General features: G+C 33.5%; 1 protein-coding gene across 2 annotated transcripts; it reads left to right on the top strand.

Moving 5' to 3' along the window:
- Positions 1-113: 113 nt before the first annotated feature.
- LOC123557761 (proline-rich transmembrane protein 1-like) lies at positions 114-15,058 on the top strand. 2 transcript variants are annotated; one of them, XM_053544118.1, is made up of 4 exons: positions 114-769; positions 13,330-13,514; positions 13,774-13,908; positions 14,204-15,058. In XM_053544118.1, the coding sequence occupies exons 1-4, from the start codon at positions 754-756 to the stop codon at positions 14,369-14,371; spliced, it is 504 nt and encodes a 167-aa protein (XP_053400093.1). In that variant the 5' UTR covers positions 114-753; the 3' UTR covers positions 14,372-15,058. The 2 variants fall into 2 exon arrangements, with proteins under 2 accessions (XP_053400093.1, XP_045205367.2); XM_045349432.2 differs by lacking the exon at positions 114-769 and adding an exon at positions 8,238-8,391.

The following is a 15,058-nucleotide window of genomic DNA, read 5'->3' as shown; positions in this document are numbered from 1 at the left end:
CAGACTGCTACCTTAACGATATTGCTCTTAATAGCGAAATAAAAGTGTTAAAGTTACAACTAAAATTGTAGAGGGCAATATTTAACCATATTCAAATAGCCGATCATATTCAATTATGGTAATCCTGCATAAGAAATTTAAAGACTTTTCTTGACTCCTTGCATTTTACCTTAGTAAGAATAATACCACGTCTATAGTTGGTCCACAAAATGACTTACATCATGTAATTGTCATTATAATTATTAAGAATGTTAATTGCAAGCATAATTAAGTTTAAGCAAAGACATAGCATGCATTATGTAGTTTAAATGCAACAATTTGGCAAAATTACAACAAGACATATACAAAAGAACATGTTTTCATTATTTTCAAATTGATTTATATCAGAAATCATGAAATATCCGCTTTAAAAAATAATTGAAATTGAGTAAATAAAAAGTAGTGCACGTGCACCTTCGAAAAACAAATTAAAAACGGCGTAAACAAATATTTCAAGTTTATTGAGATCATAAAGATATGAACGAATCGCTTAAAAGAACCAATTACACCGTGCACTATATATATTATTTAAACAAACAATTGCGATATATCGGAGTGAATGATTACGGATGTTTACGTAGTACTACTATAACCGTCTCGTTTCTTTGCTAAATAAACTATCAACTATTTAAAGCGCGGTATCAGGGGAATTTGATAATATATTTGCGACCGATTTAGCGTTGATTTAACTGCTTTCGGATATTTATTTTTAAGATGACAGATAAATCAGGTAGATTCATTAAACGCATATCGTAATTAAAAGAAATATGTTAATAAGACCAGCAGATATATAATTTCAATTTTCATGTTTTACATGCCAATTTCCGTAACATACCAATTATCCATTATGTAATAAATTAGAAAATACATTTTCTCGAATCAAATAGAAAGATGTTGCAATGTTATTTTCTTGCTTTTGTTTTCAAACTTGACAAATCTTTTCGCCGTATTTCACATCATTTGTAAAACAATATGTCAAATGTATATTTTTTGTATATTAAGCTAAACCGAATAAAATACGTAAAATCATAAAGGATATGTTTTTAAACTAAATTCTTGTTTGAGATGTTTTTGGTTTTAGATATATTTTGAGAACTTCCCACAAACAATTCCTTCACGTTTTTCAGAGAGGTTGGAAAACAGATAGTTTGTAAAATATATGAAACATATCTAATGATATATTTGGACAGTTATTAGTGTTGAGATAATACTTTAAACGTTAATGGAAATTTCTCGATAAAGTTCTTTTATTAAACTAGATACGGAATCCCTAGTTTGAATTACCTGCCCCTTAACTGCTACTCTATTGGTACACACCGGGAACCGGGCTAACGAATCCGATGACGCTGCCTACCATTTAGAGAATCAAAGATTGGCAGATGCATTATCAAACAGAAACTCCGTTTCTTTGCCACGAGCTTTGAACAAGAAACAAACAAACAAACAAACAAAAACGTCAACGTACCAACAACCTCATAAAATGAGTGCTAGATTTCAATTACGGTAAATGTGAGATAATTCAATGCCGTTTACATTTTTAGGTTTGTTTTTCCAAAACATTTTCTATAGCATACTTGAATCAACGCGCATCCTCTACTTATACACCATACAAGTGTGATTTGATAATGTTTGCTTAGAATACCTGTCATGGGTAACTTTCCTACTTTTGGGTTTAGACTATTTGATCTTGGCTTTTAAACAATAGACTATTAATGTATATATCAAATTTACAAATGCGATTTGCATGGATAAATTAAGTCGTTACAGAACATTATTGCTTTTGTTCATGGATCTCAAAAGCATTGTATTTACTACCACAGTTGTACTTGTCCTAGCGGTCACCTATAATAAGCAACCAGTTGCCTTAAGCAGTATGCAGTTAACTTCTCAAATTCACCTTTTGTTCTAATTTTATCTTGTCACAATTTTGCTTTCTCTTGGCTGACTGCAAATTTGTCTGTTTAGAGTATTTTCTTCTTTATCCATATATAAAACCCACCAATTAGTTTGAATTGTTGCCAATCAAATCTATGCTCATAAATCAACAAGAACGATCATACATAACCTTAAAATAATTTGCGCGGAGACAAGGAAGTTTTGTAAAATAGTCGCATTATTCGCATAAAGATTTTAAGAGGTCAAATCATTGATTATTGTAACGGCGACTTCCGGTTGCTTGCGTCATATGCAAAGTAGACTTTTATGCGGTAAAAACCGTATCAGCAATTAAGCCATTCCTATGCGTACAAAGATAGAAATACGATACGGGGACTTTTTTTCACAAGATAGACTTTTGTTTTCAAGTTTAGCCTGTTTACTTTCATTTGTTTTACTTCCGAAAAAAGCTGAAGGTCGTCTGACGTCACTTTCTGTGATTTCAAAAATATACATGTACGTATGTCTGGCGGTATTGTATAAAAATCTGGACAATATAATAATATAAGATAAGTTATAAATGATACAGAAGGAATTATTCATTTGGTACATAAAACAATGTTTTCCTAGTAGTCAGAAATGTTATAATTTTGTATCCCGTTAAATATAAGCTGTTAGATTATTAGATAGAATATTATAATGATTTGAACATTTTGAATGTTTGTATTTATACAACATATTTACCACACCCTCTTATCCGATGTCCTCCACGCTACTTGAGATTTCCAAATGCAACAATCCTTAGGCTAATGATAGCGGTGTTAGTGTTTTGAGCTCTAATTTCACATTTCGACTTCAAAGTGTTTACGATAACTTTTGAACAGGTCAAACAATCGATCATCTGGGGCTAATCATTGCAAGTTTCAAACAATGCATAGTGCAAATAGTTCCACAATTCCACTTAAAAGCGGAACAAACAGCAAGAATCAACGTAATACTGCAAACTTTCCTCCGTCGTAAAAGACATCCTTGGTGTGATGGACAACATTTAAAAAAGCCTTCTGTGGTATAGTTTATAACACGTGGTCCTGGAAGCGTGTCGGTGTAGAAGTACGGAAAGGCTTAAAACATGCCAGGATTATCTCTTCCTTTGACATGTGTGGTACAAATGCTCAAAGTTTATTGTAAACACTTTGAATTGAGCCGTTGAATACGAATTATGCATCGTCCAATATAGCTCCAAAAACTACCACCACTGCTCAGTTTAATTGATTTTGGGACTCTGTGGAAAACACATCTTTCAGCGTGGAGGAGATCGGGTAATAGGAGGAGTTAACATTTTTCTGTCATCAATATGCGTTCGAAAATGACATGATTCGGTTACTTGAAAACCAGGGAATGCCGTGAATGTTATGCTAGGGACCAAATATAATTTAGAGCACAATGAATACCAGACAACATTACGACCATAATGTTGCACACCATATGAAATTGAAAATGTAATATTGAAACCAAATAACATTGGGAGGGTAGAATTTAAAAGGGAATTATTAGAAAACAAGAAAAGATGAAACTACCATGTTGAAAAATAGATAAAACTGAGAAAGGCATGATGAATACTTGACAGTTTATTGATGAAATCTAGATCAAATAAAGACCTTCATGAGACCCATGTCTAAAACGCAATGCTTAAAGTCAAACCAATCTGAGGGCGTAGTTCCAACTTACACTCTCCATCTGGTTTCGTTGGAGTAATGTCATGAACTTATTGTACTTATTAATAAAATAGATTAATGTACCCGTAATTCCAGTCATATGCGATTTCGGCATCCTTCGGCTATAATAGAAAATTATCTTTTATAAGAAGCGGAGAATGCCGAAATCGCAAATAGGATATATGCATACGAACGGAAATTGCCGATTGACATTACGGGTCCATCACCTTAAACGAAACGCTTAGCTCAATAGGGAGAGCGCAGATCTACGGATCACGGGGTCGTGAGTTCAATCCCCAGGCTGAGTGTATGTTCTTCGTAACGATTTGATAGAAGACATTGTGTCTGAAGTCATCCATCCTCCACTTCTGACTCATGTGGGGAAGTTTGCAGTTACTTTCGGGGAACATGGAGTTAAACCCACAAAACAAACAAAATATAACATAAATAAAGTGATATAGGATATCGTATGCTTTTGCTGCTTTAAAGCTCTCTAATACTGAGGTACACTTTACTGGTTATTTATGCTCTTCATATCAAATAATTGAATGCTGAATATGTTTTTTCACAAAATTTAAAAATTCTGTCATCATTTTTTGATAAGTGCATTGCTGATTATGTATACAAGTAACAATATTAAAATCATTTTAATCATGGATATTGATAAAACAATTGCGAAATATGAACCCCTAACAGTCGCTATAGTACATTTTAGACTACACGTATTTCTTGTTAGTTTTATCAGGTCTAGTATATTGCCCGATTGGTGCATCATGCACCGATCGGTGTATCATGCACCAATTGGTGTATTCAACAATTCACCGATCAGTGTATTGGCTAAGAAAATTTATCAACTGACCGTTATTTCATTGTATTTGATATTTCCGCATCATGGGAAAAACTAAAGACCAACCCTCCGAGGTGAAGTTTTCAAATTATTTCATTATTTTTGAATTGTATTAGGTAACGTAATGATAAAACACATTCACATGTACTACTTACATATTATTTATTGTCGTACACAACACTTTCTAGTGTTAAAAAGCATTTTTGTTTAAGATTTCTCAATGCCACTGCAGCATGTGTTCCGCCATGTTGATATCCGGGTAATTTTGAGTGATTTCCCCTTGATTCGGCGCCTGAACGCTCGAAAAATCAGCATATGTCAGAAAATTACACTAAAGTATGGTGTCCAAAAAATGACATAAACCAAAATATAAAATTACCGCAAATAATGAATTTAAAAAAAAAATCTAAGCAAGTGTTGTATAAGCTACAAAATGAAATAATAAATACACTCATGCCATTGTGATAATACATATTTTAACAGATTGTAAACTAGGGAAAGCAAGTCAGAAAATGACACATGTCTGATGTCACTAAATCCATGCTAATCATCACAGAGGAGTGATAATATCGAAATTAAAGAAATTAAAGCTTTAGATAATTATTAACCAAACTCCTTGATCCACTCTAGATTTATATAACATAATGGCTTATATCATTAATAAACCAACATGTTGCTAACTTTGATATCACTTCTTATTGATAATACAACTGTTAAATTAAGTTTGAACATTACGAGGTTTCAAAACTGAAACTGTGAAAATTTATTTCATATATTATTATGTTGCTACAGGTACACCATATATATTCAAGGTAATACGCATGTCATTCAAATTTTGGGATGCTGGGAAAATTGTGTAGCTTTATAAGCGTAGATCCGAATCTAACATGGCTGCGATTGTTTAAGGCAAAGGTTATTGAAGGAAATTTGGGTAAAAATCACATTTGTTGGGGTATTTAAATGGTGTTTGTTTACCTGTCAATGAATTATAAATATGTGACAGTGCATTCAATGTAAAACACGCAAGAAACGCAGCAGTCTGTCAGAAAAAGTGTTGTGGCGTCAGAAAATGGCCGATCTTATCAACAACATGTGAAGGTATCGGAATGCGGTTTTTTCCGGTTCTCGAAATATTTTGTTTTAAAATAGCATCCTACGTGTTGATACACCGATTGGTGTATCGCTGAATACACCAATTGGTGCATGATACACCGATCGGTGCATGATGCACCAATCGGGGAATATACTAGACCTGTTTATTTGAAGAATGTTACAAAAATGTCTTCATTGAAATCTAAGGACAAGTCAAAATGAAGGAGTACTAGGAATATCTTTAACGGTATAAGATAAGGGAAGAATAACTACGTAAATACATATAAAATTGATGGCCGCTTTCAAGTCGTTACAGAGAGAACTTTAATTTGTATGGATAAGAAACAAACAAGATCAATTTTACCCAGGGATGGTTTTATCCATATAAAAGTCAAAACGGCCTCTTACACAGAACCAAATAACCTGTTGAATATCCAAGGAACACAAATTTTATTTTGTTTTGCCTCTCAATGTTGTTGTTACTATCTGATGAACCTATTGAACCTATTGTATATAGTATATAATGATAAATGCAGTAGAGTGTCATTTTTTTTATCTAGAAGGACCACTTTAATGGGACTTATGAAATTACACCTGACCAGTACAAAAACACCAATTATAAAAATAATTTGGAATTATTAAACTTTTGTTAGACCAACAGGGTATATTGGTAATTGCATAATTGACAGCTTTAATTCCACGGGGTCATGCAAAACTGCTCTCGATTTGGTAAAAAACAGACACATTTCAAGTTTTCCCAAATAGTATAAGGCACAATGGCTTCATTATGTTAAACCGTATGTTAAAATCAATCCAGTGAAAGGTTTTTACTCAAAATCGCAAACAAAATGATCTCTTTATATCGCAGAGGTATTGATGGAGTTGTTCAGAAGTTCTTTATCTCGTTATTTGTTTTATTACCATTTTTGCAACTAACACGAAGGCCATTCTGTTACATTTTTACTTTGTTTGCCGTTGATTTGTTCCTCACTATGCTAAACCCGCACTTACTACAATGTACCAGTCTTAAATTACAATTTTCAACAGTTATTTCTAGCTACAAGAGCGTGAATATGTATGTTTTAGACAGACTTTGCAAATCTTGTCTTACGTTTACAACAGAAACCACTGTTAGATTATCCATAACCATCCATCTGTTGTGAGGTCTTAGAAAAAGGTGTAACATTAACCCTTACCTTGCTAAAATTCTATAATGAACTTGTCCATCTTTCAATTTGGACAGTACTAAAAGTGGTGCTTACCAAAAAGACACTGACTGAATGGTGAACAGTGCAGGTTATAATCAGATTATGATCAGACTGCGCGGATGTTATCTTTCATTGCTTTGAAACCCGTACTGTAACTTCCTGGTCGCTCGCAAGACGATCGATTATGAGAAGTTTGTTAAAGTTTTATTTGTCAACATTCCTGTATACAGTATATCAGACTGCAAGGTTATAAGGCAACAGCTTGAACAGTTTTTATCATTTCTACGCTAGGGATCACCAACATGTTATCGTTCATTGCTTTCAAACCCGTACCGTAACTTCCTGGTCGCTAGCAAGACGATCGATTATGAGAAGTTTGTTAAAGTTTTATTTGTCAACATTCCTGTACTATAGTATATCAGACTGCAAGGTTATAAGGCAACAGCTTGAACATTGTTATATTATTTTGAAATAACACAATTAAAGCTATTCTCTCGAAGTATCTTCAAAACAAATAATCTATTCCGTGCACTGATATAAAGCTGAAGAAAGGCTATATATTATAAACGTGAAAATAGGTTACATTTTGTATATAACACGAACCAAAATAAAATATTTTGGCTGTGCGAAATGACCCTAAGATTTGAAACTGAAAATAATCAAAGATTTTGTAATCCAACGCTTTCTCATACTTTTCTCACATAAGAGTTTTAGGGTATACAAAAAAAGCCCTATTTATTCTTGAACTAACCTTCGGTTATTGCGTAGATTTTAAACTCTGACGTTGTACTTCAATGCTGTTTATGCCACAAAGAATACGTATGTTCATTATAGGCTGTTAGATTCATTTCATTTCGCTGTCTATGTAATATAATTAATGGATTATGTGTAAGACTGGCTTAGCAAAATACGTTATTGTCCTTAGTTAAAGTTATTATTATTGCTATATTATCACTTTATTAATTCATTTATAATTTAGATGTGTTGCTATGATTTGGATAAAACATACCTTGTTAGAAAGGCACACAAATACAAGGATATATTTTGAAAATCTGGGAGGCGATACGCTTATCGTCTCGCTGCAAAAATATATTATTAAAAAGCTGAAACTTCAAACAGAAAACAAGTTTTCATTATTTAAACAATAACTATGAAGGAGCCATTTCACACAGTTTGCGCTGTAGTGATTGCAGGTCACGTGGTAAGGGTCCAGCTTCTCCCTGTATTTAGGTGTACCAGGTAGCTCAAGTCAGTTTTGTTGAACGTAACAGTAATTTCAAATGTAAATCCATTCACACTTAGAATGAAAAGTTTCCTTTCCTTATTATCAATGATATTGTTATCAAGCATTTGTCTGTAGTCAGTATTTATATACATGATTTAATAAAAACTGCAAGCCTGTATCAGGGATTAATAACGATAAAGGATGTTTGTTTATCTGCCGTGACTGTCCCACTTCATTGCGAAATAATGTTTAACATAGATGATAGCGCGGCAACAGTGCGCAGTTATACAGTCTCGTTACAAGATATTAACTGTTTGATATACTTAGAGATTTTATTGCTTAGTGTCGGATATATATATTTTTAAAAAATAAAAATGACAGACAGATCAGGTTTGTTAACTATGTATACACTAAAATTAAAGAATGATAATAAATATGTAAAATGATTTGATATTTCAATATGGACATTCACGAAGATGTAAATAGTATTTAGCCAGATATAGAAATATGACATTATGCATATAGAAATAATGTATCAAACAATATCAGTTTTATGTTTAATATAGCGAAACAAAACATAATTAACATTACGCATCTGTTATAGATCTCTTTAAATAAATCGGTGAATGCAATATCTTTTCCATTTAATATGTTAAAGCGAAATAACCGAGAATATTAATTGTAATGTTAAAGATTTTAACTAAGTTTAATAAGTACGTGTAACTTATTTTAATGAAACAAAACGGTTTGAAATAAATGCATGCATGCTTTATACAAATGCCTAAAAGTGTTATTTATTGATTACTTCTCTGGGACAATATAAAACTTGAAACAAAAGGTTCAATCTACCAAATGTATACACACCGTCGCAGGTGAATTTGATAACGTTATACTCGAGATTATTTCTTGAATATTTTTTGTTCTTCGTTTTTTGTTCAAATCTATAACATGTGGGTGTAGGTTTAGATTTTTACACTCACTTAAGATAAAATTTAGGTTGTACATGTAAATGACATTAATCTTTTAGGTCAAGCAAAAGTATAGACACAGCACGTATTATCTCGGTTAACATCAGATAACCTAATTCTTTTTTTAGAAAAAGATTGGAGTATAAATATTGAATAGTTTTTGCAAACGTCTTTACTAAAGATAGTAGGTAAAATTGATGTTATAACAAAAATAGGCTTTAATGTTAACACTTACTTATGAAAACGAAACGGCCTGTTTAATTTTAGTACATTACACATTTTAATCATTGCAAATAGAAAAGCATTCCCACATGATCTTTCCAAATATATAAACAATAACACTTGTTAAATGTCTGCTGACTGACAGTGTGCTCAACTATCAATGTACAATAAAAATAACCTAATTAGATGGCAGGTTTCAAAGGCAAGAACAGAATATGATATAATCATTATATGCACAGTGATTGTGTTACTTATCCTTGATACTGAATTTCAAGTTTTGTAAATATTTTTTGAAAATGCCACAAGGACAGAATACGATAACAATATCTGCACAGCGATTTTCATTCACGATTACCTTGACACTGAACTTTAAACAATCTCTTTTCAAACTGATTTGTAAAGAAATGTTTAAATACCACATTTGAAAATTTGAGTATGGTGTTCAAATAGGGCCATCAAATTGTCGTGTAGTCTACTGCTAAAGAGGTAAGGGCGATAGTGTGATGATAACGCGATGCTACAGTACAATAACACGATGCGACAAAACAAATTTCACGTTATTGTTTCATATTGTCGTGCTGTCGAATCGTGTTTCTGTTCTTTCGCCTTTTGTTGCCGGGCTATCATATCGTGTTTCTTTGGTGTCGCGGTCAACAGTACCACATTGGTTTTGCGCAATAGAATAATGAAGTGATGTCATGGTCGGTAACACGGTGCTATTGTGTGAACTTTATGGCTTACTGTCGATCACAATAGCGCAACAGGATGCGATTGCACGGGATCACGACAAAACAATATGACAGCATGACAACAAGATGCGACAGCACGGTGATACGATGCGATAACGCAATATTAATGCCGTGCCCTGCACCGTATTTTTGTGTTGTCGCATCGTATAATTGTACTGCCGATTGTGTAATATCGTAATATCGCCTTAAACTTCAGCAGAATTGGATTCATAACGGTAAAACAGTATGATGGCCCCATTCGAGCACCGTAGATGAATGCTTTATAAAATGGGTTCTACTTTATTACTTTTTTGCAACTGACTAAACTATGAAGTGACAATAAATTTAAGAAATGCGTTTTTATTCATGAAATTTAAACTAAAGTATAATGCATGTAATAATAATGTTGTACAAACTTCCTAGTCGATTGAAAATTGTTGACTTTAACTGAATGTATGATTGTTAATAATTTAATCAAGTCTTTGAATACAAAACTTTAGATGATAAGCTGTCTTAACAAATTGGGTGAAGTATATTCTTGTTGACTATAACGCTTTTTTATCAGACGAGTGCAGCAATACACTGAAAGATTACATGATAATATGAGTCCGCAAGCTTAGCACAATAGGGAGATCTCAGATCTACGGATCGCGGAGTCGTGAGTTCGATCCCCGGGCGGGGCGTATTATCTTCGTGACGATCTGATAAAAGAAAAGTGTGTCTGAATTCATTCGTTCTCAACCTCTGATTCCTGTGGGGAAGTCGGCAGTTACTTTCGGAGAACAGATTCGTACTGGTACAGAAACTAGAAACACTGGTTAGAATAACTGCCCGCCGTTATGTAACTGAAATGCTGTTAAAAATGGCGATAAACCCAAATGAACAACAACGGACATGATGATATGCCATTATTCCAGTGCAAAACATTTGCGGAAGTGTACCCGTAACAATAATTGACATTTCCGTTCGTTTACGTGTATAATATAAGCAACATGTATTTCGGCATTCTCCGGTTGTTATGGAAAAGCAGCTTTTTATTATGACAGAGGGATGCCGATATAGTGTATCGCATGGACATTTTCAATCAAATGCGATACATAGACCTAGTTCACTTATATATCTGTATCACGTTCACTATGATTTTGAAACATAGTATTGGGTGGTTAAGCGCATGGATTGCACACCTTTCTAAAATCATAGACAGTGTTAAAGAAAAGATTATTTTCAGGAATATCCTCACACAGCTGATTACAAATATGCAAGGCGTGAATATGTAATAGATTTTTATAATTTCGAAATGTAGTTTTATAATGCATGAACGCCATCAGTGAAACTTAGAAATCCCCCAAGTTATGTCTTGGCCTCACAGATAACATTGAGAATATCAGGCTAACACACCAGGTTAACAAGTTTTATCTGCTTATTGATCACAGTACCCTGTGCAACCCTTGTATTTAATGTATAACGAAAACAAAAACGGTAGATCTAAGATGTAATTATTTGTATACTAGAACAAAGTCCATGTATTAGAACAATTATGCAATCGTGAAAATTAATTGTTGATAATATAATTTCAGTAATGTGAACAATGACCTGGTTATTGTTTATGAAGTTTAACTATTGATGATATCAAAAACACCTATCTACAAGCCAGATAAATATAATGTGGGGAAATTAGTACTTTAGTACTTTTATGCTTTGAAGATTGCTTTATTAAATCCTAAAATGATGTTCTTTTCTTCGTTGTAAGTTAGATGACATGATTAATGTTAATTAAGGCAAACAAGCCATCAAAGGCATTTTAATAGTAAGTTGAAATCCTGGAGGTATAACTGATATAGAAAACCATGCAGAAATCAGGCCAATGTAAAAGAGCCTAGTGAAGTAGTCAGAAATCAAGGTTTTACAACCTGCGTAAGATACTTTATTCTTGCATACCAGACGGGGATTTCCGGTATCTTTACCGGTGCTGGAAAAATCGATCTTACACCCCGGGGTGTAAGATGACTCTCGTGCTTTAAATGACGTATTACGAACTACATATATGGAAGATTTATGTAGTTATTTATATTTTATTTCGTAAAACGGAATAAAAATCCAATACCTTGACAGTTCTTCTTTGTTCCTGACAGTATATTTCTCGATTCAAAACACGTTATTTTATAAAATATTCATAACGTTACGCTGGAACTGATAAAACAGAACCGGAACTAAACATTGTTATTTGTCTTTGAAACGTCATGACGTCTTTCCTGTTTACGGACGTTGATTTCCCGCGCTTTGTTTAAATACGCTTCTATAAGAAATAGTTCTAAAAAGAAAGCCGTTCGACTCATTTCATTTTTATTATAATATCTTGATATCGGTATGCAAGAAAAAGATTCTGTCACTGGTTATAGGTGCAGATGAGAATATCCGGCTCTCGGGTAACTGTTTAGGCGGTAACTCGGTAGGAACCTCGTTACCGCCTAAACTGTTACCCTCGAGGCCGGAAATTCCCATCTGCACCTACAACCAGTGAAAGAATCTTATAATCTAACAATGCTATTTAAGATGGATTTCCTAGGTGAAATAGTTACCCGCTCTAATACATCTGAGAAAAATAAACACACTTGAATATTTAGGAAGATTACTTCTAGTAACCAAATGTGTGATGCAGAGATTTCTGCGATCTATATGACAAGACAACTGAAAGCGTTCACATTTAAAAAAATGATCAAGTTCACGTATTTATGATTAATATACCATCGAAATATATGTACACATTTAGTAGAACCAACTTGAATATGTTTCGGAAGCAAATTACCTCAGTGATCTCGGTTTCATTAAGTCAGTTCTGAGTCAGGTCATGAGAGGTAGTGGAATGTGTAACACCCTTCACGGCCCCTATTAATCAAGTCAAGTGGAATGCTAATACACATCTACATTGAATGGATTTCAATTGCGCAATGGACAAGAAAAAACACATTGCAGAGTTAAAGTACGCGAAAACATTTTAAAACCGTCATATGGCACTCAAAGACAGCCGTTGTGATAGATATTAACATTTATAAGTAGATCTTTTCGGAGCATAGATTGCAATCAAGCAGACAAAAGCAGATTAGATTTGACTGCACCTAAAAGGTAATGACAAATGCAGAACCTCTGATGCCCCCATCCTCCCCCGCCCACGACCCCATCAGCGCCGGATTTGTAAACACAGACGATTATCCAAGTATTAAGAATGATGTATACTCTTGTAAGACAATATATTGCTTATAAAGAATAAAATTCCGAATTCAATGAATCAATAATTCAAAATATAAATTTTCCTTTTAACAGATTAAAGAGGTGTTGATCTGTTATCAAAAATGCTTCAATATATTTATTTAGATCCATATATTATTCTATATTTGTTTCTTTTGAATTAGGTAATCCTCCACCATACTCTGAGCCTAGCAAAGGCTTTTCTGGTCAGTATGGAGCAGATTTTGGAGGGGCTTACCCAGCACAAGGCAATGCATATCAACCACAGGCCGGGGCGTATCCTCCACAAGGTGCAGCCTATCCACCACAGCCAGGATACGGGTATTCGCAACATTCGACAACAGCAGTGGTGAGTGAATGTCACATTGATGTTCTTATTCAAAAGATTACGGAGCCATCAAATTTTCAAAAAGACTAAACAAAATATTTGAAATATGACCATAAGCTGCTATTTGTTAAAGCCAGTTTCTTCTGTTCTAATACAAGCATGTAGTTTGCATGGTATCTTGCAATCCTGCCAAGTCACATGTACTGCATCAATCGGAGTCATGTATAAACTTTACCATATATATTTTCGTTTATTATAAATTGGTACCTGTATTTTTCAGGTGGTGACTCAGCCAGGTTATGCTGGGCAAGTTGTTGCAATGCCACGGCCCCCAGATTACATGGCCGCCTCTATTTTTGCTTGTCTTTGCTGTTTCTGGCCAACTGGTCTATGTGCTATATATTATGCATCACAGGTAAGTAGCTTTTGAAAAAGGCAATACCATTCGTGTAACAAACGCTTGACACGTAAATAACGGAAGTTAATGTATCAATGACGAACAGACAGCTAAATATATATTCATCATTCAAAGGCACATTTTTTATTACAAGATTTGCCTGTAATATTTTGTTAATAACTTCAGTAATAATTTTATCTTCCTTAAATGAAGATTAACTTTTGCATGATTGTGATCTATTTTTTATTATTTCGTTATCATGTTACTCTTTTTTTCGGGGTCTTGCAAATGTATTCTTTCTACCATTTTGCAGGCAAGCAAATTGGCGGCTGAGGGTGATATGGCTGGTGCAACAAGCATGTCAAATAATGCGAGAAACCTTATGATTTCAAGCATTGTCATAGGAGTTATTTGGATAACCCTTGTTATTGTTCTTCGTGTGGTTGTTTATTCAACTACTTATAACAGTTACGATTATTAAATGCGAGCTGTGATGGGAGTATATATCAGACAGACAGACGAAGAAGACGGTATTACAGTTTAACTGTTTCAGCACAAACAAATATTACATATGTAGATGGACTTTTGACTTCATAAAGACGCGCTACAGCTGGTCAGTTCATGCCGATTGTTTCTTGTTTGGTAATACTACTGATTTGAACTTTATGATGACGATATCTCCCTAATCAATTCTCTCACATCATGAAAGAGAATGCCATCAAATATCTTTGTTTATGAATAAGAGATAAATGAATGAACCGGCGTTCATTAAATAATTCAAATATACGTAATAAAAGAATATTTCAAACCATAAACTTTGGTATTTTTGTAAAACAGATTATCTTTTTATGTTTAAGTCAATTTTTAGTCGTCATAAAACCTCCTTTGTACATGTTATATATCCTGATCATTTTGTAAATACATCTCTCGTTCTTTGGTCTGTTTAGTCTATATTTGTGACGTGTTTATCGAAGACATATTTAAGTTATTCTGATATGTTTATTTTTGGTATTAATGTTTGATTATAAAGTTATAAATTGACTGTGTGATTGCGTAAATGTATGAATGTATATAAAATTTAATTGAAGGCCATACTGGAAATACGTTGTATGATATGTGTATTTGTACGCTTAGTATGTAACCTTCAGAAAATAAAGTTGTTATCTTA

This window comes from Mercenaria mercenaria, chromosome 5 (assembly GCF_021730395.1).
Source record: "Mercenaria mercenaria strain notata chromosome 5, MADL_Memer_1, whole genome shotgun sequence".
Taxonomy (NCBI): domain Eukaryota; kingdom Metazoa; phylum Mollusca; class Bivalvia; order Venerida; family Veneridae; genus Mercenaria; species Mercenaria mercenaria.
Note: the sequence above shows the minus strand (reverse complement) of the source record. Positions and strands in the feature narration are given on the sequence as shown.